The 23,967-nt window shown below is 40.4% G+C and overlaps 1 protein-coding gene across 1 annotated transcript in view; it reads left to right on the top strand.

The window, feature by feature from the left end:
* The first annotated feature begins 69 nt into the window (after nt 1-69).
* Nucleotides 70-23,967, top strand: part of LOC102856645 (uncharacterized protein C9orf135 homolog) — a 123,804-nt gene continuing 99,906 nt past the window's right edge. The window contains exons 1-3 of the mRNA XM_006894423.1: nt 70-123; nt 13,780-13,820; nt 20,494-20,628. Of these exons, the coding sequence (XP_006894485.1) occupies nt 70-123; nt 13,780-13,820; nt 20,494-20,628 (230 nt within the window). The remainder of the gene's footprint in view (nt 124-13,779; nt 13,821-20,493; nt 20,629-23,967) is intronic.

Below are 23,967 nucleotides of genomic sequence, written 5' to 3'. Positions count from 1 at the left end.
TCCTGACCACGGGTCCAAGGTGTGTGAGACAGAGCCTCAAAAATCCTTGCCTCCACCTTTTCTACCAAGATGGCGCCAAAAGCAAAGAAGGAGGCCCCTGGCCCTCCCAAAACTGAAGCCAAAGTAAAGGCATTAAAGGCCAAGAAGGCAGTCCTGAAAGGCGTCCACAGACAGGAAAAAGAAAAAAGATCTGCATGTCACTCACCTTCCGGTGGCCTAAGATGCTGAGACTCTGAAGGCAGCCCAAATACCCCCAGAAGAGCACCCCCCAGGAGAAACAAACGACCACTACACCATCATCAAATTTCCCTGATCACTGAATCAGCCATGAAGAAGATAGAAGATAACAACACACTTGTGTTCATTGTGGATGTCAAGGCCAACAAGCATCAAATTAAACAAGCTGTAAAGAAGCTCTATGACATTGATGTGGCTAAGATCAATACTTTGATTAGACCTGATGGAGAGAAGAAGGCCTATGTTCAACTTGCTCCTGACTATGATGCTTTGAATATTGACAACAAAATTGGGATCATCTAAACTGAGTCCAGCTGGCTAATTCTAAATACAGTTTTTTTTCTCACAAAAAAAACAACAAACCACCCACAAACAAACAAAAAACAACAAACACAACTTTGCCTCCAGGGAGCAGCCTGGTTTCACTGTCTCCAGAAAAGATCTGTTTGTTCTCCTTGCAGTCTATGGTATGTTCTACACACTCCTCTCCAACACCATGACTCAAAGGCATCGATCCTTTTTTCTCATCCTTTGTTATTGTCCAGCTCTCTGATGCATAGGAAGTAATTGCGAAGACCATGGTCTGGATAAAGCACATCTTAGACTCCAGACTAACATTGTTGCTTTTCAGTGCTCTGACAACAGAGAGGTCCCTGGCAGCTGGTTTTCCCATTGCAACTTGTCTTCCTGACTGCTGGTACTAAGAAAGTTGATTGTGAAACCAAGCAAGTTGAAGTAATAAAAAAATCTTAGACTCTTTTCCCTCCTCATGGTCCTGCCAATTGGTCCAGTGCTTAGAATCTTTGTTTTCTTTTTTATAAATTTTTTTTTTTAAAAAAATTTTACACTGGTTTATTTAGAAAGTTCGTATACATTTTTTTTCACATTGGATTTTCCCCCTTTCCTTTACCCATCCCTCCCTCCACCCATCAAATTGTGCAACCCTGTGTTTAAATTCCCCCACATCCTCACCCCTATAATATCCCCTCCCCTCCTTGGATCCTCATACTCGTTCTACAATAATGGTTTTATATAGTATTTGTCATTATGGGACTGAGTTAGTTCACTCAGCATAATGCTCTCCAGTCCCTTCCAAATTAGGTAGTAATTTACAAAATCATTACTCCTGTGTTGCATAGTATTCCATTGTATGAATATGCTATAATTTCTTAATCCATTTCATTGTGGTTGGACATTTTGGCTGTTACCATGTTCCTGTGATGGTGAATAATGCTTCTATGAATATAGATGTACAAGTCTCTGTGCCTTAGTTCTCATTTTCTAGGGATATAATCCAAGTAGTGGAATAGCTGGGTCATATGGAAATTCTGTGTTCAGCTTTTTGAGGAAATGTCAAACTGCCTCCCAGAGTGGTTACACCATTTTACAATCCCACCAACAATGTAGAAGAGTTCCTATCTTGCCACACTTGCAGCCTTGCTAAACTATGCCACTTCTACTGGGGTAAGGTGCTATCTCATTGTGGTTTTTATTTGCATTTTTCTTATTGCTAGTGATTTTGAGCCTCTCTTCATGTGTTTGTTGCCTATCTGAATGTCCTCTTCTGTGAAAAGTCTTCCCATGTCTCTTGCCCATTTCATAATTAGATTACCAGTCTTTTTCTTCTGGGGGCCCAGGAGTATTCTATAAACTTTCGTCAGAGACCCTTGTCTGAGCTGTTTTCTTGATATTGAGCTTCAATCCATATTGAAAACTAGTCCTTGACCTTCTGCAGCAAACATCTTATGTTCTCTTCAGTTTTAGCAAGCAAGGTTGTGTCATTTGCATATTGCAGTTTGTTGATAAGTCTTCCTTCAATCCTGATGTCACATTCCTCCTCATAAAGTCTAGTCTCCTGAATGAAATATTCTGCATAGAGATTGAAAAGGTATAGAGCTGGGATGCATCCCTGAGGAACACCTTTCCCTAATCCTGAATCATACAGTATTTCCTTGCTCTGTTCTGACTACTGCTTCCTGGTCCAAGTATAGGTTTCCCATGAGCACGATTATGTGTTCTGGGATTCTTATTTTTCTTAAGGCTGGCTGCAATTGCTTGTGATCCACACCATCAAATGCCTTTGCACATTCTCTGGTACTCTCTGCTTTCAGCCAAGTTCCATCTAACATCGGCTATGATGCTTCTAGTGCCACAGCCTCGAGCTAGAGGAAATGTTCTATTTTTAAAGAGTTTTTATTTTCTATATGCTTAAAAAAATTAGAATAAACTTATTTAAAATAGTAACATTTATTTTCTATATATTCTAAATAAAATTTCTATTTTGAATACCTGTATCTGTCTTATAATATATATGTATTATATATATTATATAATATATAATTGAAGCTGATGGCTTCCAAAGTGAATTGATTTTATGCTGGTTGATGGCTGTTCGCGTTTTGATGAGGAACATGTATGGAATGGTGGGGGTTCTTTTGGCTTTATTTTCATCCCCAAGTGGATGTCAGTAGATTGGATGTGCCAGATGGATTGAGGGTCTCTGGCTCATAATCCACTAGCATTTGGGTGTGTCGGAATTTATAAGTGCGGTAATGCTTGCCTATATATATGTAGGCTGATGACTCCTGAGGTGAACTGGTTTTATGCTGGTTGATGGCTGCTCACACCTTGATGAAGTTGATTGAGTTTGAGATGAACATTCTTTTAAGTAATACAGCAGTGGTCTGTTTGCTCTACTGAAATAACCTGAAGTTGCTGTGATGATGGACAACTGTACCATAGGTGGGTCAAACATGATAATTGGCTACACATCATGGACAGTGTTTGGTGGAGCTCCCAGATTCATTTATGTTTGGAAGCAGGAGTGGCATCCACTTCCTAAACCAGATGCCTCTGGAAACTCTATGAACTTGGAGAAATGATGATAGTTCTAGAAAGGCTTCAGACCTTTTGCTCATCTGAGGAACATTCTTCTAAGTTGTGCAATACTCTTCTATCAATTTGCTCTACTGAAATAATCTGGGTTTGCTGTGAAGCTGAACCTTGTGCCACACTGGAAGTCAAATGCCATAATGGCTGCCCATAGTGGACAGTGTTTGCTGGAGCTCTCACTTTAAGACAGGTCTGGAAGCAGAAGTGGCATCCAATTCCTAAACCACATACCTCCAGAAACTCTGTACACCTGGAGAAACAACAACAGTTATAGAAAGGCTCAGGCCTTTTGTTCACAGGGTCACTATGAGTCGTGCTCGACTCAATGGCAATCAACAAGAACTATATATATAAAGTATATCCCATCTCAACAACTATTCTTGCATAATTCAGTAACATGGATCACATGCAGGTAGTAAACACATTTCTTCTCCAAATTGTCCTGCCAGCATACCATAATTTCTATACTAATTCAGGAAAAACTTTCTCATGTCCACTGTGTCTGTCTTTTGTTGCACATAGTGTGCATGTCTGCTGGGTGTAAGATTTAGGAGTGTAAAAGAGTAGTGATTGTATTAGTTCACTTGGACAACCTCCCTTTTGATAAAGTTGACTGATTAATAACTTTAATTACATCTGTAAAATCCACTCACCATATAATAATAGGTACAGTGCCCCGTGTGTTGTACTCCCACAGACTAAGGGACAGAATGTTGAGAGGTCACTTTAGGATTCCACCTGCCACACCCTTCCTTTGCTTCTCTTCACTGTTACGTGAACACAACTGCTCAATAATATTTTTAGTTGTTGTTAATTAAAATTGTTGTTATTGATTGTCGTGGAGTTGAGCATGATTCATAGCCACTCTATGAACAAAAAACCTAATGCCTTTCCACAGCTATCTTTGTTTCTCCAAGTTCATAGAATTTCCAGAGGCATGTGGTTTAGGAAGTAGATGCCACTCCTGCTTCCCAACCTGTTTTACAACGGGGAGCTCCATCAAACACTATCCACAACGAGAAGCCATTCTGGTATTTGATATCCCCATGGCACAAGGTTCAGCATCATAGCAAACCCAGGTTACCTCATATAGCACATTGACAAAGAGTCATGTGATAAGCAGAAGAATGTTCCTCCAAGATATACCATAACTAGTTATGTTGATAGATGAAACCACCACTGAGAATATAGTATAGCTTGTCTCATTTAGCAGTGGTTAAGAGTTGTCGAGTCAAATATGACTCAGAGTAAGCTTTGCACAAAAGACCTGAACTTTTTTCTATGATTAACATCTTTTCTGTACATTTATAAGAGAGTTTGTAGAATTTCCAGCGGCACCTAGTTTAGGAAGTGGATGCCACTCCTTCCCAGCATGAATCAATCTGGAAGTTCACCAACCATTATACATAATGGGTAACCATTATGGTATTTGACACGACTATGGGATAGTGTTCAGCATCAAAGCAACTCAAAGTTGTTCAGTACAGCAAATATCATTGCTGTGTCTTTTACAGAATATTCTATTAAAATTAATAAATTTGGCCCGTGGGCCATACAGGATTTTAAATCCACACCCTTGAGCAGGGCTCCGCCCTTACCCTTAGTCTAAGGTTCAAGGGCCACCCGCTTTTGAGAAGGGGGACAAGGAACAGTAACAACAAAAAAGACTCCAGAAACGTCCCTTGCTTGACCGCTAGCCAGATGACACCACCATTGAGACAACGACCAGCCAGCCAGCTGACTTCCAGAGTGGAAAAGTTAGATTTATTAAAAAGATCCCCCTTGAAATGGAATATAGAAGAGAGGTGTCCTCAAAAATCTTTACAAATGCTTTGAAATTTTTCAATTTGAACCAAATTTCAATTTTTTTTTCTACTTATTTTTTGAAACTTTCAGAAAAATGTCTACAATGAGAAAAGGAACAGCTACCTAACATATCCATACTCATACTGGACATTTCTCTGGTCATTTTTAGAGTGTCTTACCCCTTCATCAGATTGTTTTATTATTGTAAAGTTTATGTGTTTAGAATTTTCATTCAGTGTTATCTTACATTCTGTGTTATTCTGCCTATTAGTTAAGACATCTGAGTTGGAGCAGGAGATTCTAATCTTTTCTGTGCTGTTTTTGCTCATTCTGGCTTATTTCATTCCGTGGTTGTCAATATTTTCTTGTGAGCACATTTGTGGAACGTACCTGTGGGACTTCTGAGAATCTAAACAGGATCTTTTCCTTCAGAATGGATTTTTATTTCCTAAGGTCTGTTCGCAGAGGCTTAGTGTAAGCTCTTCAATCTTCCCAATGGCTCAAAGCTTTGTTTCCAGATGGTAGTTCTGATCCTGGTATTAGCTCTGGGCAATATAGATATATTTCTTAATTTGCTTATTTTTCCTAGACCTGGCCTCAACTCCTCCATCTCCCTTTTCTCTCCCCTCCTTCCCTCTGCACTGCTTTTTCTTTCTTCCAGCATCCTCCTTTCTTACTTGCATTTTTTTTTTTCCTATCTGGAGATACTTCCCCCCTTTCTAGGAAATTCAGAAATACATTTTAAAAAGCACTTATCTGTTGCAATGATCTAATTTTAGTTGCATTTTAGTGAGAAGGTGCTGAGGGGTAATTCCAATCACTAAAGATTTAAAGAACAAATAAATATATTGAAGTTTGTAGCCACTTACAAAGCTTGGCTTTAAATCACTCAAAACAAATTCTAAGTGGATAGCTAGACTTGGCTCCTGAAAAAGCAAATGCAAACTTTAGTCTTGCTGAGGAGCCCTGTGGTGTGGTGTGGTGTATTACATATTGGATCAAAATATAAGCTGTTTGAATCCATCACCTTTTCTGTGAGAGAAAGACAGGAAGTGGATAGACAGTCTCCTCTTATAAAAAATTTACATACTGAAATCCAATGGGAAATCTAGTGAGAAGCCACCCTAAGCTGGAATCCATTCAATGGCAGTTTTTGGATTTAATGAGCACAGTCAGTTAGGGTAGAGCATGGTGCCTTTTGGGTTTGTTTGTTTGAAATGCTCTTTTGTCTTTTCTTTTTGTGTGTGTGTACTGTTGAGTCTGATCCGACTGGCACAGGAGAAGATTGTCCCTCTTCCTCCAGTGGAGCATCTGGTGGATTAGAATAGCACACCTTTGAGATTACAGCACAGGCTTCTTGCCACTAGGCCACCAGGGCTCCCTATTTTCAGTGCTCTTTTCTAAAAATTGAGATTTTAATGAAAGTTTATAAAGAGCTTGGATTTCCATTCATTCATTGTTGCACATTTTCCTCCTTGACCCCTGTCCAGTTCACTTTTTTCTTGGGGAAAAAAAGTTCTTTCATTGTTAAACAGCGTCCCACTCATCCTCAGACAACTTTACTATGCAGCTCTTATTCTGAACTCTTGTCATGAAAATAATACTTAATCATATATTCCTTTTATACAGTTCTTTCCCTCATCTGTTTCAATACCATACACAGCAAGATAAAGGCAAACAAACAATCCAACGCAAAATGGGCACAGGATATGAACAGACATGTCACCAAAGAAGACATTCAGATGGTAAACAAGCATATGAAGAAATGTTTGAAATCCCTAGCTCTAAGAGAGATGCAAATCAAAACAACTATGAGATATTATCTCACCCCAGTAAAAATAGCAAGATTCAACAGAGCAGCAAACATCAAATATTGGTGAGGTTGCAGAGAAACTGGAACACTTATTCACTGTTGGTGGGACTGTAAAATGGCGCAACCACTATGAAAAGCAGTATGGTGCTGTCTCAAAAAGTTGTAAATACAGATACCATTTGACCCAGCAATTCCACTACTGGGAATATACCCTAAAGAAACCAGAACTTCCACCCAAGCAGATATATGCACACTCAAGTTTATTGCTGCTTTGTTCACAATAGCAAGGAGCTGGAAACAACCCAAGTGTCCATCAACAAATGAATGGCTAGAGAAGCTGTGGCATATTCACACAATAGAATATTATGCAGCAATGAAAAACAAAGAACTCATCCACTATTTTACAAAATGGGTGACCATGGAGGACATTATGCTGAGTGAAATATCTCAGTTACAAAGACAAATACTGCCACTATCATAAAACAGGACTGGCATGGGGGTTGGAAGAAAACTAAGAAAAGAGGGGATAAATAATAGTACTCTTTTTAAAAATGTTTTATTTTTTAAATTTCTTATTAATTTTAGTGAAAGTTTACAGAGACTTAGGGTTTCTAGTTATTCACTGTTGCGCTTTTCTCTCTACCCACTCTCTCCCCCCAATTCACTCTTCTCTTTGAAAAGACAAACTCTTTCACTGTTATGCTCTTTTCTAAGAAGCATTTTTACAGAGGTCATGGTCACAGTGGTGCATAGCTATAGAAGCCAGCTGTCATAAATATGAAGAACAGGTACATAATTTGTTTGCTAAAAAAAGTCAGCATAAAGCTTTCTAGTCTCTCCCAAGTTATGTAGCATTTTTTTCAAAATCACTACTCCTGAGTACTGCATAGTATTTCATTGTGTGAATATACCACCATTTCTCAATCCATCTGACGTGCTTGGACATTTGGGTTGTTAAAAAAATAAAAAAAGGTGTGATAATTCTCTTCAAATATTGGAAAGGGGAGAATAAGGGATGAGAGAGAGGCTGGAGGAAAGAGATTTAACCTTCTGTTTTCCAAAACTAACAGGTACACCAGCAAGAAGATATATACACTTGAGATCTGAGTAAGACAGAATTTATGATTCCAAAAGCTGCTCTTTGCTAGGAGAGGCTGCCTTTGTGAAGTGTGAACTGCTTATCCTGCTTGTGCAGAGACAGAATAACTATCACCAGCAGTGTTGTTGTTAGGTGCCATTGAGTCACTAAGACTCATAGCAGCCCTATGAACAATAGATCAGAACCTTGTCCTATGCTGTGCTTTCCTCGCTATCTCTGGCATCACTGTGCCAATTTCTCTTGTTGAAGGTCTCCCTCTTTTTTTCTGACCCTCTACCTTTCTCAGCATCATGCCTTTCCCCAGAGTACTGAGGAGTAGATTTCAGCTAAGTATTTGTACTAAATAACCACTACTCTCTGTCCCCATGCTTAGATTTTTAGGCTTTATTTATTCACTGACCTTACACATTTACATAGAAAGTAAGACATTTTAGACATTTGAAAAAATATTTCTTTTGTGTTCGGACTATAACAGAGACAATTTTGTATTACAGTACCTAAGAAAACTTTCAAATTGGTGAGTCAAAGCTAATATTGTTTACTTTCACAATAGTCTTTCTGATAAAAGGATAATTAATATCTTTATACAAAATATTCTCCTCATGCATAGCTACAATGGGAGAAAATCTGATAGAGTTTTCAGTAATAATACAGTTTAGTCAGGAATGGCTATTTTGTTCCCCTTAAATGAAACAGAGCAGACTCCCATAAATGAGAAGAGACGACACAGCATGGGACACAAAATGAAACTGAAAATACATTTTGGAAGAGCTTCTTTTAATATTAAAGCTGTCATTCTTTTTAGAAGTGGATACAGGCTTTTGGAATATTTTTGTAGAGAATATTATCATCTTGGTAAATTTTTTTTCTTGGAATTTGATATGAAGATCAAAATACATTTTGTTCTAAAATTGTAGCTTTAGGGAAAACAAAGCAACTAACATTTCATTGGCAAAGAAAAGCTTATGTCAAAGTGATTTAGAAATCTAGATATCTTTCCTACATCTGGATTCTAAGATTACAAGAGAACTAACTCTGAGAGCGGTCAGTCACTTCAGGCCCTCTAGTTCTATCAGATAGGGAGCTCTAGTGGCTTGGTGGTGAGGAGGTGGGCTGCCAATCCCAAGGTGTGTGGTTTGAATCCACCAGATGCTCTGTGGGAGAAGGGGGGGGGATTTAGAAACCAAGTGTTAATTGATCAGTCTTAGATGGATATCAAGATAGTATCTCAGGAGACAAAAGTGACAAGAGATAAAGGTTAAATGACAAAGATAAAGGTTAAGCAGAGGAAATGATCCTTTAGTTCTAAAAGTCAGATTCCTGCAGGTAGGAGATGAGATCTACATACACATTTTACAATGATGTTGGTTGTAGAAAGGAAAAAAAAAATTCCTTGGATTCTGGTTGTGGTCAAGCCAGGCCCTAACTCACTGGAAAACCACCCTCACTCCCCCACTCCCACAGTGCACACTGGAATGAACTGGATGATTGTTGTGATCCACAAAGTTTTCACCGGCTGGGTTTTGGGGAGCAGATGGCAAGGCTTCACCTCTACCTCCACAGCTCTGCTGAAATCTGTTCAGCGTCCTAGCAGCTCACGAGCTCTGCAGGCATATCAGTGATGAGGCACTTGAGGTTCATTGACATAGGGCTGAAGGCAGGTCTCCTGCCTGGAAGGTAAGAATCTGACCACTGAACCTCACTGCCCCTTCTTGGAGTCATCACTTTATAAAATACCTTGACATATTCTTTTACTTAGTTGTCACCAAAAAATTTGTGTGGTATATGTACGGTTATTTCTAAGAGGAGTAACTTCAGTTTGCGGGTGATACAAGGTTGCTTTCTGAAAGAGGAGGGCTTGCTGCAGAAGATTCAAGTAATCTAACATCAAGAAAACAAAAATTCTTGCCACTGGACCCATAAACAAAGTAATGATAGAAGGAGAAAAGATTGAAACTGTCAATGACTTTGTCTTACTTGGATCCACAATCAATCTACTTGGTACTAGCAATCAGTATATCAGGAGATGTATTATACAATGTAAAGTCTGCCATCAGAGAGAGACCTCTCCAAATTATTAAGGAATTGTGTTGTCAGTCTGAGGACTAAGGTGTGTGCCTGATCCAAACCATGATGATCTTTTCAGTCACTTGCTATGAGAGCTGGACAATGAATAAGGATGGCAGAATTGACACCTTTGAACTGTGATGTTTAAGAAGAGTATGGAATATCCCATGGACTTCCAGAAGCACAAACAGATTTTGTTGTTAGGAGGGTCTATTCCTTGGAGAAGGACATCATACTTGGAAAGGTGTATGGATGGCAAAGGAGAGGATGATTCTCTGCCAGGTGGATTTATAGCAATAGATTCAAGTGTGTCAGAGATGATGAGTGTGGCACAGGATAGGCAGGGTTTGAATCTGCTGTTCATAAGTTCATTATGAGTCACCTAACAACAACAAAATCAGTAAATGGAAAATATACATCTAATAAGAGGGAGAGAGCTCGTCTTATGGTCTTTGTTGTTGTTATGTGCCTTGAGTCAAGCCGACTCAGATCTGACAGTGGGTTTCCAGAGGTTGTTAATCGCTCAGGAAGAAATTGCTCCTTTTTCTCCTATAGAGCAGCTGGTGGATTCAAACCCTGTGCTTTTGGGTTGGTGGAGCAACGCCTTACCACTAGATCACCAAAGCTCCCTGTTGTGGTTTTTTGTTTGTTGTTTTTTTTTAAAGTGCCATTGAGCTGACTATGACTTATAATAATACTATCAACAGTGGATCGGCACCCTGCTCTTTCCTGTGCTATCCTCATTATCTCTGACATACTGGAGCCTCTATTACAATGTGTCAACCCATCCCCTTGAGGGTATTCTCCTTCTTCACTGACCTTCCACCTTTCCAAATGCTGTGTTTTTCCAAGGACTGGCCTCTTCTAACAACATGCCCAAACTAAGTGAGACGGAGTTTTAATATCCATGTTTCCAAGAAGCAACTTGGCTGCATCTCTTCCAAGACATATTAGTTTATCCTGTTGGACGTCCATAGTATGTTCAGTACTCTTCTCCAGCACTACAACTCAAAGCTATCCATTCTTCTGTCATCTTTATTCATTATCCAGCTCTCAGATGCATAGCAAGCAACTGAGAAGACAATGGCTGTCATCAGGTGCATCTTAGTCGCTAAAGTGACACCATTGTTATAACTTTGAATAGATTCTTGATTTGTAGCAGATTTTCCCACTACAAGTTGTCTTTTGATTTCCTAACTGCTGGTGCCAACGGTGTTGGTTTTGGATCTAAGCAAGGTGAAGTCATAAACAACTTCAACCTTTTCTCCATCTATCTTGATTCTGTCTATTGGTCCAATAGTGATGATCTCTGTTTTCTTGATGTTAAGCTTCAGTTCATGTTTTTTTCTTTATATCTTCTCAAATTTAAAAAAAAAATTCTACTAGTTTAATTTGATGGGAGCTGAGGGGAACTTGAAGTATGGGTGGACCTGTGGCCATGTTTTAATTCATTTGGCTTCAGTGATGCACTCTTTCTCTGTTGGTGGGGAAGGTCTCTGGGTCCTGGTTTTAATTCATTTGGGCCTAAGTGTTACAGCATTCTTCTGTCATTTCCCTATGGATTGCTGTGATACTGAACATTGTGCCATTGGTCTGCCAAGTGCCATAATGGTTATACATGTTTGACAATATCTGGTTAGCTAACAGACTAAGACAGTCTTGGAAGCAGGAGTGGCATCCACTTCCTAAACATGCCTGTGGAAACTCTATAAACTTGGAAGAAGGACAATAGTTACAGAACAAAGTTCAAGTCTTTTGTTTATGGGGTTAATAGATGGCATTTAACAACAACAACAATACATATTACAAAGCCCTTATCTTCCATTTTGGACTTCCATTGGCTTGACGCTGTATGATGGCACTCTTGTTTTGGTTGAGGGTCTGTGTAGATTGTTTCTTTGTTTAAGCCTCGTGTTTAGAGTCAATAAGACCCTGAGGAGGACACTTGAATTTAAGGCCAAGGCCTTGTCTCCATTAAAAACAGGGTGGAGCGACTAGATTCTGTAAGATTGGCTCTCTTGTTTTGGTTGAGGGTCATTGCGGAATGTTTGGGTGTTTTTGTTTTTGTTTTTTTTATCTGTCAAATGTAATAATGGTTACTTACCCATGGTGGACAGTGTTTGGTAAAGCTCCCTGATTAAAACAAGCTAGGAAGCAGGAGTGGCATCCATTTCCTGAATAGCTTGCCTCTGGAAACCCTATGAACCTGGAGAAAGGATGAAAGTTTCACAAGTGTCCAGATCTTTTTTTTTAAAGGGTTGCTATGAGTTGCCTATGACTCGATGACACTTAACAACAAAAACAATTAGTTTATTTACTAAATTCAAATACACTGTTTTCAAGAACAAATTCTTTCCATTTCCCTCATTCCCCTACCCAACAAATTGTACAACTCCATGATTAAACCACCCCCCACATGTCCTCATCCCTCTGCTGCCAACTTCTGCCACCTCTCTTGAATCCTTATACTCATTCTACAATAATGGCTTTTATACAATATTTATCCTTGTGGGACTGAGTTATTTCACTCAGCATAATGTTCTCCAGTCCCTCCCAAGTTCAGTAATAATTTACAGAATCACTGCTCCTGTATGCTGCATAGTATTCCTTTGTGTGAATGTACTGTAATTTCTCAATCCATTCGTTTGTGGTTGGACATCCGAGCTGTTTCCATGTTCTTTCGACGGTGAATAATGCTGCTCTGAACATTGGTGTACAGATATCAGTTTGTGCCTCAGTTCTTGTTTTCTCAGGGTGTATGCCAAGTAACGGAATGACTGGGTCATATAGAATTTCTATACTCAGCTTTTTGAGGAAGCACCAAACTGCTTTCCAGAATGGTTGTACCATTTTATAATCCCACCAACAATGTATAAGAGTTCCTTTCTCACCACATCCTCTCCAAAATTTATTACTTGCTGCCTAGTTAAACTTTGCCACTGTTACTAGAGTGAGATGGTACCTCATTGTGGTTTTGATTTGAATCTCTCTTGTTGCCTGTGATTTTGATAATTTCTTCATATGTCTGTTTGCCATTCGAATATCTTCTGTGAAAATTCTATGTCTTTTGCCCATTTTGTATTTGGGTTATCAATCAGATTCTCATTATCTTTCTTTATGTCTCTTCTTTCCTCAGTCATGGCAGAACTAGAAGCTGCTCAGTGAGCCCTGAAGGGAGAGAGGAGCAGCCAAAGTGAGAGAATAATAAGAGTAAAGCTATTTCTGCTTTTAGTTTCACCAGAGGGAAGTGTTCATGGTGTATTCACCATTATAGTTCCCAGAGCACAGCATCTGGTCCATAAAACTCCTGGTCATAACACACTACCTGTTAAGTGATAGATATTTTCAGCTTCCTACGAAAACAAACAACTCAATTTCCTTTCTACAACTTGAAACATGACCTAAATATCAAGAAATACACTAAATAGTCAAACAATTGGTGGTAAGGATCTAAAGTCATCTTTAGTCTTGAAAATTTATAGTCCAAATCTTCAATTCCTTTTTTAAAAAAAAAGATGCCATAGTTTTCAGGGATCTCCAAGACCAGCTTCCAGTGCAATGATTTGGTAGAAGGAGTGACCTTCTACTGTTAAACTCATAACTATAGATTGTAACAGGAAAAGGATGCAGATCACAATCAGTGAAGGTAACAGGCAGGTAATGTAGAGTCTGGAAGAGACCAGGAGCAAGCTATCAGGTGTCTTCTCACATGGACAGTGCACATCACCCTAAAACAAGGTGTGACAACACACATTGAGTATTGCCAATCAGGGAAGCTCACCAGAATCTTGTCATCCATGAGAGATTTTGTCATAGATTGAATTGTGCTCCCCCAAAATACATGTGTATAATGATGTAATGTGAGAGTGATGTACTTATCACCCATGATCTTGATACATCAAATAGGTGTAGGAGGGTTAGGGGTAGACTACAACACTCCCTAATCTCATCACAACCCTAAGGCATGCTTTCGTAGGATGTGATCAGTAATACTTTTTTAATGCCAGTATTAAAGAAAGAAGAACCCTTAATACCATCAAGGAATAATCACCAGGAGTAGGTGCATCTTTTTGGAACTGAATCTCTGTTTGATGAAGCTCCCTGATACAATGGAAGACTAGTACACATGGGAGTGTTCAGGGAGCTTGGGGCCTATAGATGCTGAAGGAAACCAAAAACTTCTTTACAACAGAGGGCTATCTCCTAAACTGGTAATCTGAACTTGGACTCCTAGCTTCTTAAATGATAAGATAATGAACCTATGTTCCTTTAAATTCTCTACTTGTGATATCTCTGCTATATGGTATTGATAAACTAAGATAGTACCCAACCTCTAGGCTTCCCTGAGACCAAACCAATACAGGGAAAACAAAAATAAGAGTTCATCAGAGGTCACATCGTTAGCATCAACTGTTTGGCATGAGCTAAGACCCAGATACACAAAAATACTCATATCAAGAATATGTTAAAAAGATTAGAGGCTGTTCCTAACAGCCAGTTATTGCTGTAGAATGAGTTGAATTTGAACCCCAACACTGACTGATTAGGCGTTTACTACACATTCCCAAAGTCCAGAGTTTAGTCGCCTTCAGGTCTACCCTTATTCTGACAGCTTAACTTTCCAGCTCTGAAGCAACCTAAGAATGATACTATAGAAAGAGGCTTGTTTAACAGAGGAGCTAAGCACTACAGATATGACAGATAACAGCTGAACATGGGAAATGAAAAACCATGCAAAGACCATACAATATCTTCAGAGTTAGGATGTTTTCCAGATTCTTCCCTGAGCCTTCCAGCCCCTACTCCAAGATTAGTGACTAAAGATATCCTCACCACTGGGCTTGACTTATTCAACAACCAAAAACATCTGCTCTGTGGAATTTATCTTTCAATATGACTTTCCTAGCCATGTAAATGTCACCAATCACGTGGATGGATGAGACTATGTGAATAGGGCATGTTAGCCTACCCACAAGGGAATTGGCTATCTACCATTCCACAAGGGACTGGCCAGTCCCACCACTGAATTGAGAAGGACAGCTATGAGAGACAGAGACATTCCCTTGCCATTGAAGAAGCAGCAGGAGAATGTAGAACACCCTTCTTGCTCCAGCTATGCCTATGGCAGCAAACAGCAATGGCCTAACTGGATACCTGATGTGAGATGGGACCTTAGGTGGGAGAGCAAATATTGGCAGGACTGAGAAATTGTTGGATAATTAGGGGTGGAAAGATAATGTTGGCAGGACTGAGAACTTGGGAACACTGGCCTAAAGCTGCAAGGCTTGAGGCTGAGGTGCTTTCATGCATATTCAGGATCTGTCTTGACTGCATTCTTCTACTAGCCTGGATTATAACCTTTTGACTTCCCTAACCTGGTTCTGAGTGGTCTGTGAACTATTGCATTGGATTTTAGACCCATAAACACAGAAAAATTAGTTTTGAAATGAATAGAAAGAGGTATGGGAGCATGGGGAGCAACTCTGACCTCATAGGAATTGGTTTTGTGTTATTGAGATTGTTGACAGAGACGGTTCCTATTTGTGAAGTTGGTAAAGGTCAGATATGGCCGCCCCAATATGCTCCCTTTACGTGCTCATACTTGGCCCTCTAGAGGAAGCCTCTCAGGCAGTTCCTCCTCAGGACTCACTCTGCAGCTAGGGGTGAATCTGGTGGGGAGGACGGGTATGTTCACCAATAGCAGCAGAAAGCAGTTCAAATCTCTCCTTTATTCTGAGCATCTTTCCCAAGAGAAAAAGGTCCTTTAGCCAGATTAAAGACCATGAGAAACAAATAAAGTACACTATTACATTTAAGCTTTAAGTCCTTTACAAGTTGTTATTGTTGTTCTATGCCCTTGAGTTGAAACTGACCCTCCAGTGGGTTTTCAGAAGCTGTTAAATGCATGGAAGGAGATTGCCCATCCTTCTCCAGTGGAGCAACTGGCCAGTAGAGCTCCTTTTTAACAAGAGCTACAGCTAAATTGTCTCTTTCTTCCTCTTAACAAACATTGAAGGTGCCAAATGCTGAACAGTACAGGAGTGAAAGAAGAGAGACTCAAGACAATTGTAAAGTGGATATTCAGTCTTTGACTAATTATGATCATCTACTTGGTAGGATATCAAAGAAACCTCTAATTTACACTCTTGTTAGACTATCTCATTAGCAACCCACGGCATTAACACTCTAACGTTGTTTTGTTCCTTTGAGGCCATTATGACTCATAATGACCCTGTGAACATCCAACTGGAACTTGCCCTATCCTGCTCATTCCTCATGATCTCCAACATGTTTGAGCCATTCACTGTGTCAATTCATCTTGTGGGGGATCTTTCTCTTTTTCTCTGACCCTCTACTTTTCCTTGCATGTTATCACTTTCCAAGGACTAGCCCCTCCTGACAACATGCCCAAAGTATGTGAGACTACATTTCATCATCTTTATATCTAAGGAGCACACTGTGCTAAACAACAATACCTTAGTTTAAACACTAAGACATGCTTGATGCAAGCCATGGTACTTTCAGTTGTTTTATATGGCCTAGTACAAAGAAGCTGCACTACAACCTCAAAGGCATGTGGTTCAAATCCACCAGCTATTCCATGGAAGAAAGCAATGGGCAATCTCCTCCCATACTATTACCTCTGAAAACTGTTGGAGGGTCAGCTATGAGTAGGTTCCAACTTGAAGGCATACAACAACAACAGCATGCATATGAAAGCTGAACAATGAATAAGGGCGACTGAAGAAGCGTAGGGGTTAAGCTAACTAAATCCAAAGTTGCTTGGATTAAGAGAATGTAATCAGAGAAAACTCTGTTAAAAAGAAAATTACATTAAGTGCACATTGTGGAAGAACAAGGAAAACATTCCCAAATGGGGTACAAAGAAGAATTGATACTTTAGAATTGTGATGTTAGCAAAGAGTACTAAGTACCTATGGACTGACTACCCAATCAGCAAACAAGTCTGTCTGGGAGGAAGTGTAGCCAGAGTATCTTAATAGTTATTGACAATTCTACCAGAGTTTTCCTTATTCGCTGGGTTGGCTATCACCACAGAGGAAATGGTAAATTATAGAACAGTCTATGTTGAATATTTAATCAATAAGTCTCCTTTGTAATAGGCATTCCAGAAACAATTCCATTGCATGCCAGCACTCAAAAAAAATACTGGTTAATGACAACTGTTTGAAAGCAACCAATGCCTAATTGGTTTACAATCCAAATTAGAAGCTGAGAAAAATCATACTCAAAGTGAAAACCATCCTGAGAAAGAGCACTGGCAGTTATGAATAGTTAAAGGAAAAGATTTAGCCCACAGCAAAGTTTTGTTTCAGCCAACCTAACTGTAATGTTCCCACCTAAGGACATCAGGGAGTGGGCTTGGTTGGGGTGCAGGGGTGAGTTGGAGGGGAGGAAGAAGTTAGTATTATTACAAGTCATCATTTCTCAACACTTCATTTTCTTGGTTTCATGAAGTGTAAGGAACACAGGAATGACTCAAGCCTGCTGAAGATCCATGACTTCACATTCCTAATGCATAAAGCTTACTACTAATGGTTTTGTAGAGGAAAGGTTTCACAGAGCCTTTATTATCAATGGCAACACATCCAAATATCTTGCCAATCTTTTTCTTATTCAGATTATTAAATGTCATGTTAAATTATGCTAAAAAGATATTCACTGAAAAGATCTGCATTGGTAATGCTTGAAAAAGTGAGTTTATTTAGAAAATACCACACAACCAACCACTGTGTTTTAGAGTACTTCTGCCAATTGTTAAGGGCAAAGTAAGGGTACAATAACAAAACTAGCACTGGTGCTGTTGAATTGGTTCCAATTTAGAGCGACCCTAAGTACAATACAGGGAGCTTTGGCCTAGTGGTCAGAAGCTGCACTGCCCTCCCAAAGACACGTGGTTTGAATCTACAAGCTGCTCCACAGAAGGGTAGGCAATTTCCTGTGCGATTTACCGCCTCTAAAAACCTGCTGAAGGGTCTGTGACTCAAGCTCGATTCAACAGCACACAACAATTAGAACGGGTCAATAGAGTGAAACATTTCCTCATCCTGTACCATTCTCCCAGTCATTGCTATATTTGAGCCCATGGTTGGAATAACTGTATTAATCCATCTCCTGGTGAATCTTCCTCTTTTTGGCCAACCTTCTACTTTCCCAGGGAGCTCTGGTGGCCCAGTGGGTTAGCAGTTGCACTTCTAACTCAAAGGCAGATAGATGGTTTAATTAAATTCATTAGCTACTCTGACTTCAGGCAATTTACAATTTCTGAAGAGCTACTGGAGGGTGGACAATGATTCACTTCCTAATCAGTGGTAATGAGATCTACTTTACATGTCCTTCCGCAGGTACTGATGCCTCCAGATAATGTGCCTAAAGAATATGAAATGTGATCAGAGTGGTAGAAATTTGAGGGTTTGTGATCTGTTATTAGGCACTTTTTTTATATGTGCATTCAATGCATTCTTTATTTAATTCTCAAAAAACCTTCCTGTGATAAGTACTGTTTTATTTCCGTATTATCCATGAAAGGTCAACAAACTCTACATGACATAGAATGTAGCAATGTATACAAAGTGAATGGAGTGCATCTAAACTTGAGGTGACCAGAGAGTTAATCTTTTGTACACGGAGATGTTGAAAACTCTTCAAACAACACAGAAGACAATGAAGTTTAGAGAGTTGAAATAAAGAGGGGAAAAGAGTACAACAAAAATCATCTTTGCAGATTCAAAGAGCCTGACAACTTATTTGGCTTAGGGAAGTCTGAAGTGACAAGCTGTTTGTTTGGTACCTCTGCTTGGTGTGCTGTCAAAGCCTTTACATCTCGGCAGCACCGGTGCACTGCGCAGTTGGCTCTGGGCGCTTCCTTCCCGGGGATGTCAGCTGTAGAAACCTGTCTGCACTGAGACGATGTTGCCACCACTTTAAGCACAAGTAAAATAAACAGACAAACAAACAGATGACAGTAAAGATGGCCTTCTTTTTGGAGCAACTCATTTTAATGCGCTTCCCTTCACTGGGCATCACAGACTTCTTTCTTTCACAAATTGAAGGCTTGTGGCAACCCTGCATCCAGTGAGTCTATTAGTGCCATTTTCCTAACAAAGTGAGCTCATTTTTTGACTATGTCACATTTTTTTTGTGTGATTTTTGCAAGATTTCAAACCTTTTCCTTAATGCCGTTGCACACTTAGGGAGCTCTGGTGGCTAGTGGCAAGGAGCTGCGCTGCCAGCTCAAAATCACTTGGTTCGAATCCACCTGCTGCTCTGAGAGATACAGATGGGCAATCTCCCTTAGTGTGATTTACTGCCTCTGAAAACCCACTGGTCAACTATGAGTCAGTTCCAACTTGAGGTCACATAAAAACAACAACAACAACATTGCTACTTAATAGTGTACAATGGAAAGGAAACTTAACTTTTATATGCATCTGAAACCACCAAAAAAGTATGAGAAAATTATTTTTTCTCAGGTAGGAAAGCTGTACAGCAATGACATATATTTGCATTGTCTTTTCAATATTGTGCTGAACATGCATACCAATGGATTGCCAATAGAACAAATATATTTGTCTTGGAGAGGGTGAAACTGGGTTGGTTGCTCCTTAGAGGTAAAGATTTTGAAACTCTGTCTCCCATACTTTGGGCATGTTGTTAGGAGGGACCAGTCATTGAAGGGCATCATGCTTGGAAAAGTAGAGGGTCCGTGCAGGAAAGGAAGACCCAGGATGAGATGGATTGACACAGTGACTGTGGCATTGAGGTCAAGCGTGTCAGACAGTGAGGTTGACTCTGGATAGGGTGTGGTTCAGAAGCATTGTTCATAAGGTCACTATGAGTCAGTCAACTTGATGGCACATAATAACAACAGAAGTGACATATTTTAGTCTTTGGAAATTGGTTTTGCTTCCTTTTGATCAAATTCAAATGCCTTGCAAGCAGAAGGTGTGGAGGCAACAGAATAGGAATGGAAAACAGAACTCTTGCCTGTGTCGCCTGAACACATCTGTTCTGACTTTTATATTCCTTTAGTTTTGCATTGAATACCCTTAACTGCTCAGCCTTGAGGAAGACGCTCACGGGCAGAGAAACTACAAATCCCAGGATGCATATCTCCCCTCTCCCATCTCTGTGATGCTGCCGCGTCCCCAAGACATTATGGGAAATGCAGTTTCTCAACACCCAAAAGGCAAACTTTCCTGGTAATCTATTTGTCTATTTCCACTCATAGCGACTCATACAGGGTAGAACTATGCTATACGTTTAGTAATGCTATACTATCTCTGCGAGGGGAATGCCATGTCTTCTTGATAGATACGAATCACGAACCTTTTCGGTTAGCAGTCGACCTGTTGAGCCATTGCACCAGTGATTCTCTTCTTGAGCTTTCACTTCAGGAAAGGAGGGCTCCATTGACCCCGCCCCGTCCACGGACCCCGCCCCTCCATTGACCCCGCCCAAGGTTGCTTAGGAGATGGGGAGCCTCGGAATCCTGAGCTGGGGCAGCGCGGGGCGGAGGAGATCCTCTGCAGTCCAACCCGAGGGCGGCCATGGTCAGCTCCTATGAGGACTGGTGCAGCAGTAAGCAGTACTGTCTGGAGATCGGACCCCCCGACTTGCTGGAACGCAAGGGCTCGCTCACTCTCCGCTCCCATCACAAGAAGTACTCGAAGCCGGTGTTGGTGTATTCTTGGTGAGCCAGCACCTGCAGTACCAGGGCGCTGGAACAGGGAGGAGAGACGAGTGGGTTCGAAGGCCAGGAGAAAGAGAGCAATAGAGAGTGTCATCAGTGGAGAGGAGAGAGAGAGCATAAGGGAAAAACGAGAGAACGAATGAAAAAAAGAAGTGAGAAGTGAGAAAAAAAAAAAAAAAAGAATGAGATGAGAGGCCTAGGAACGGAGAGCGGGAGAAATGTAACAAGATCGCCCTTTATAGGTGCTTAGCGAGTGTCTCTAGTGTCCTCTGTAAATTTGGATTCTACATCTTGCAAAGTCCAGGCTTCTGTATTCAACCATAGAAAGTTTACTACTTTGCAGAATAAAACTATTTTCCAAAGGGAGGAGACGTAGGGGAAACGAAGCACTCATAGTTTAGATCACAAAGATTTAGGTATATAGGTTACATGTTTTATTCATAAGGGAGTTGAGCAATTGCTGGAAATGGCCCTTATAGGAGAGGTTGTGATAATTAAGTGCATGTACGACTGTTGCTTCAAAGTAGATGCTGTTGCAGTGGCTTCTGGGTCAAGAAACATCACGTATTGTAGGATGGTGTGTATGCTGTCAGGGTGTATATGCCCTGTGTAACAAAGTCCTCTCATTCTATTCCTCTGTCTGATCGATGGCTTTATGTCCTGCTTGGAAAGATCAACTCTTGGTCTCATGAGTGGTGTTTCTGTGCATGCTTAAGGAATCAGCTTAAAGCAGATTCTGCTTGGAAAACAACAGGAACTAAGTGATGAGCAATGATGTCACTTTAAAGACTAAGATGCATCTGCTTCAAGTCATGGTCTTTTCAGTTACCTCTTATGCATCTGAAAGTTAGACAGTAAATACAGTGAGTAAGGATGACCAAAGATGAATTTATGCCTTTCTGTTGTGATGTTGGATATCCCATGTACTGCCAAAAGAACAAACAAATGTTTGTCTTGGAGGAAGTGTAACTAGGGCATTCCTTACAGGCAAGGATGGTGAAGTTTGATCTCACATATGTTGACTATGAAGGACTAGTCCTTGGAAAAGGACATCAAGTTAGGAGAGGTGAAGGGTGAGAGGGTCGCCCTTCACAAGATAGTGACAGTCACAGTGAGTTAGAGCATAGCAGAGATCATAAAGATCGTGCAGAATAGGACAAGGTTCACTGATGTTGTTCAGAGGATCATTATGAGTCATAGTCAAGTTGATAGCACCAAACAACAATTGTTTGTTACAATAGATTGTGGGCATGTTTTATTAGGAAAAACATCTACCTCGTAGTTTCCTCCTCTAACAGTAGATACCCTCACAAAGACTGGGTTCTGGCTGCCTAGTTTCAGAAGAAAAAGCAACCACCCAGGAAAAAAGGAGCAGATGGGCCTGAGATGTGCTGCTCAGAGGAGGAGGCAGGCACCCTAGGAACACACTGCACCTACTGCACCCATCTCTCAGGCCACTTGAGATCATAGACCACACAGCTGGAGAAGTGTTTACAGAGGCCAGAAAAATCACATTCAGGAGAGAAGTATTTCTCATAAAAGGCAGGATCCCTTAGGTGACCAGAGGCCTGCAGGAGCACGGGCCCTTAAATCTATCATTTTTCCTGGTTGTGGGAATACGGCAGGGCACCACTTATAATTTATATGAGGCCCCTAAAGATCACCTAAGCTTTGGCCCAAGATCACAGACTGGTGCTTTCCACTGGGAAAGGCAAAAACTAGCATGTACATGACTTCAACTTTGCCAGGAGATTTCATATAAAAAGCAGGGCTGTTGCCTTTTCTTGAAATTTTGAAAGACTTGGCAACTGGGGAACATCGTTATTCCAGGCAACTGTTTACAATGGGACACACTCACTCTTTGCCTTCCAATTGGAACAGACTTAAAGTTGACCCCTTCATTGTATTTCAGAGGCTGTAAGCCCACAAGGGAGAAGACTGACCATCTTTCTCCCTCGGAGTCTCTGGTAGATTTGAGCCACCAGAGAGACATGACTTTTGAGTTAGTAATGAAACTCCCTGTACTGTGCAGGGAGCAATGGTGGTCTAGTAGTAAGAAGCTGTGCTATATAACTCCAAAGGCTTACAGTTCAAACCCAACAGCTACTCTGGGGGAGAGAGAATATGGTACATAACAACTACAAGGACTATGCTGTCTCTGTAATTTCACACTTACAGATTTTTGCCTGGTGGCAGGAGGAATTTGATTTATTTCTTCTGCTTTAAGCCCTGTGACTAGGGATTCCCTTAGGGAATATTTGGTATTTATTAACTGTCACAATGATCAAACTATGGGGTAAAGAAGGAGGAGATGTCTGTTAAGGGAATTAGTGTTCTTTCCTCTGGATTAGTGTTCCTAGAAGTGCTGTTGATTGCACTGGTGTACTAACTGGAGCGTGATAGGTCCTGGTGTGTTGAGATGGTCCTGGAAAGAGAACAGGAGAAAAGGGAGAAAGAAAAAGAAATGTATCTTCTTTATAATTTTGTGTTGGAAGAAGATGTCCTACATGATCTCATTCATCCATGTGAGCCCTGGAGTTTCTTTCTGTTTTTTTTTTTTTTTTTTTTTAATTTGTTGGACTTTTGTGAACATTCTGCCCCCTTTGTTGTTAGCCATTAGTTGATTCTGTTGTGTGATAATCTCATATGTAAGAGAATGAAATGTTGCCTGGTCCTTGCACCCTCTTCATGGTTGTTGGAGTGTTTGAGTCCATTCTTCTTGCTGTTTTGTCAAAACATCCAAATCGAGCCTTTCGCTTTCCACTTTACCAAACATGTAGTGTTTCTCCATCTATGGGTTCTTCCTGATGATATGTCCAAAGCAAGGGAGTTGAAATTTCAGATAATAGTCTGCAATCTAGCTAGCTTTTATTAACTAATTTTCAATACCAGATTGCCAGGCCTTTCTTCCTACTCTTAATCTAGAAGTCCCTCAGAAACCGGCCTGCCATGGGGGATCCTGCTGGTTTTTGAGATCCTGGTGGCAGAGTGACACACAAGCCACAACAGTGTGACAAATGGGCAGCTGAGTGGTGGCCCCCAAGCTTACTCTACTTTTACTTCTTCTAAAAGCAACTCTGTCTGTTCTGAGCTCCTTCTGAAGGTTTATAGATTTGGAGCCCAAAAAGAATCCTCTTTTAGCTTCATCCAGGGCCCTCAAATAAAACATTTCTCTCTGCTATGACTTAGCATTCAAAAGGGCCGAACTCACTCAGCATATCTGAAGCTCAAGGAACTGAAGAACAAATTCAAACCTCGAGTTGCTATAATCAAGGATGCTTTCGGCAGAACGTTAAATGATCCCGGAAGTATTAAAAAAAGATGGAAGGAATATACTGA

The sequence above is a fragment of the Elephantulus edwardii genome, unplaced genomic scaffold (genome assembly GCF_000299155.1).
Source record: "Elephantulus edwardii isolate Elephantulus edwardi_28Jun2011 unplaced genomic scaffold, EleEdw1.0 scaffold00141, whole genome shotgun sequence".
Lineage (NCBI taxonomy): Eukaryota > Metazoa > Chordata > Mammalia > Macroscelidea > Macroscelididae > Elephantulus > Elephantulus edwardii.
Note: the sequence above shows the minus strand (reverse complement) of the source record. Positions and strands in the feature narration are given on the sequence as shown.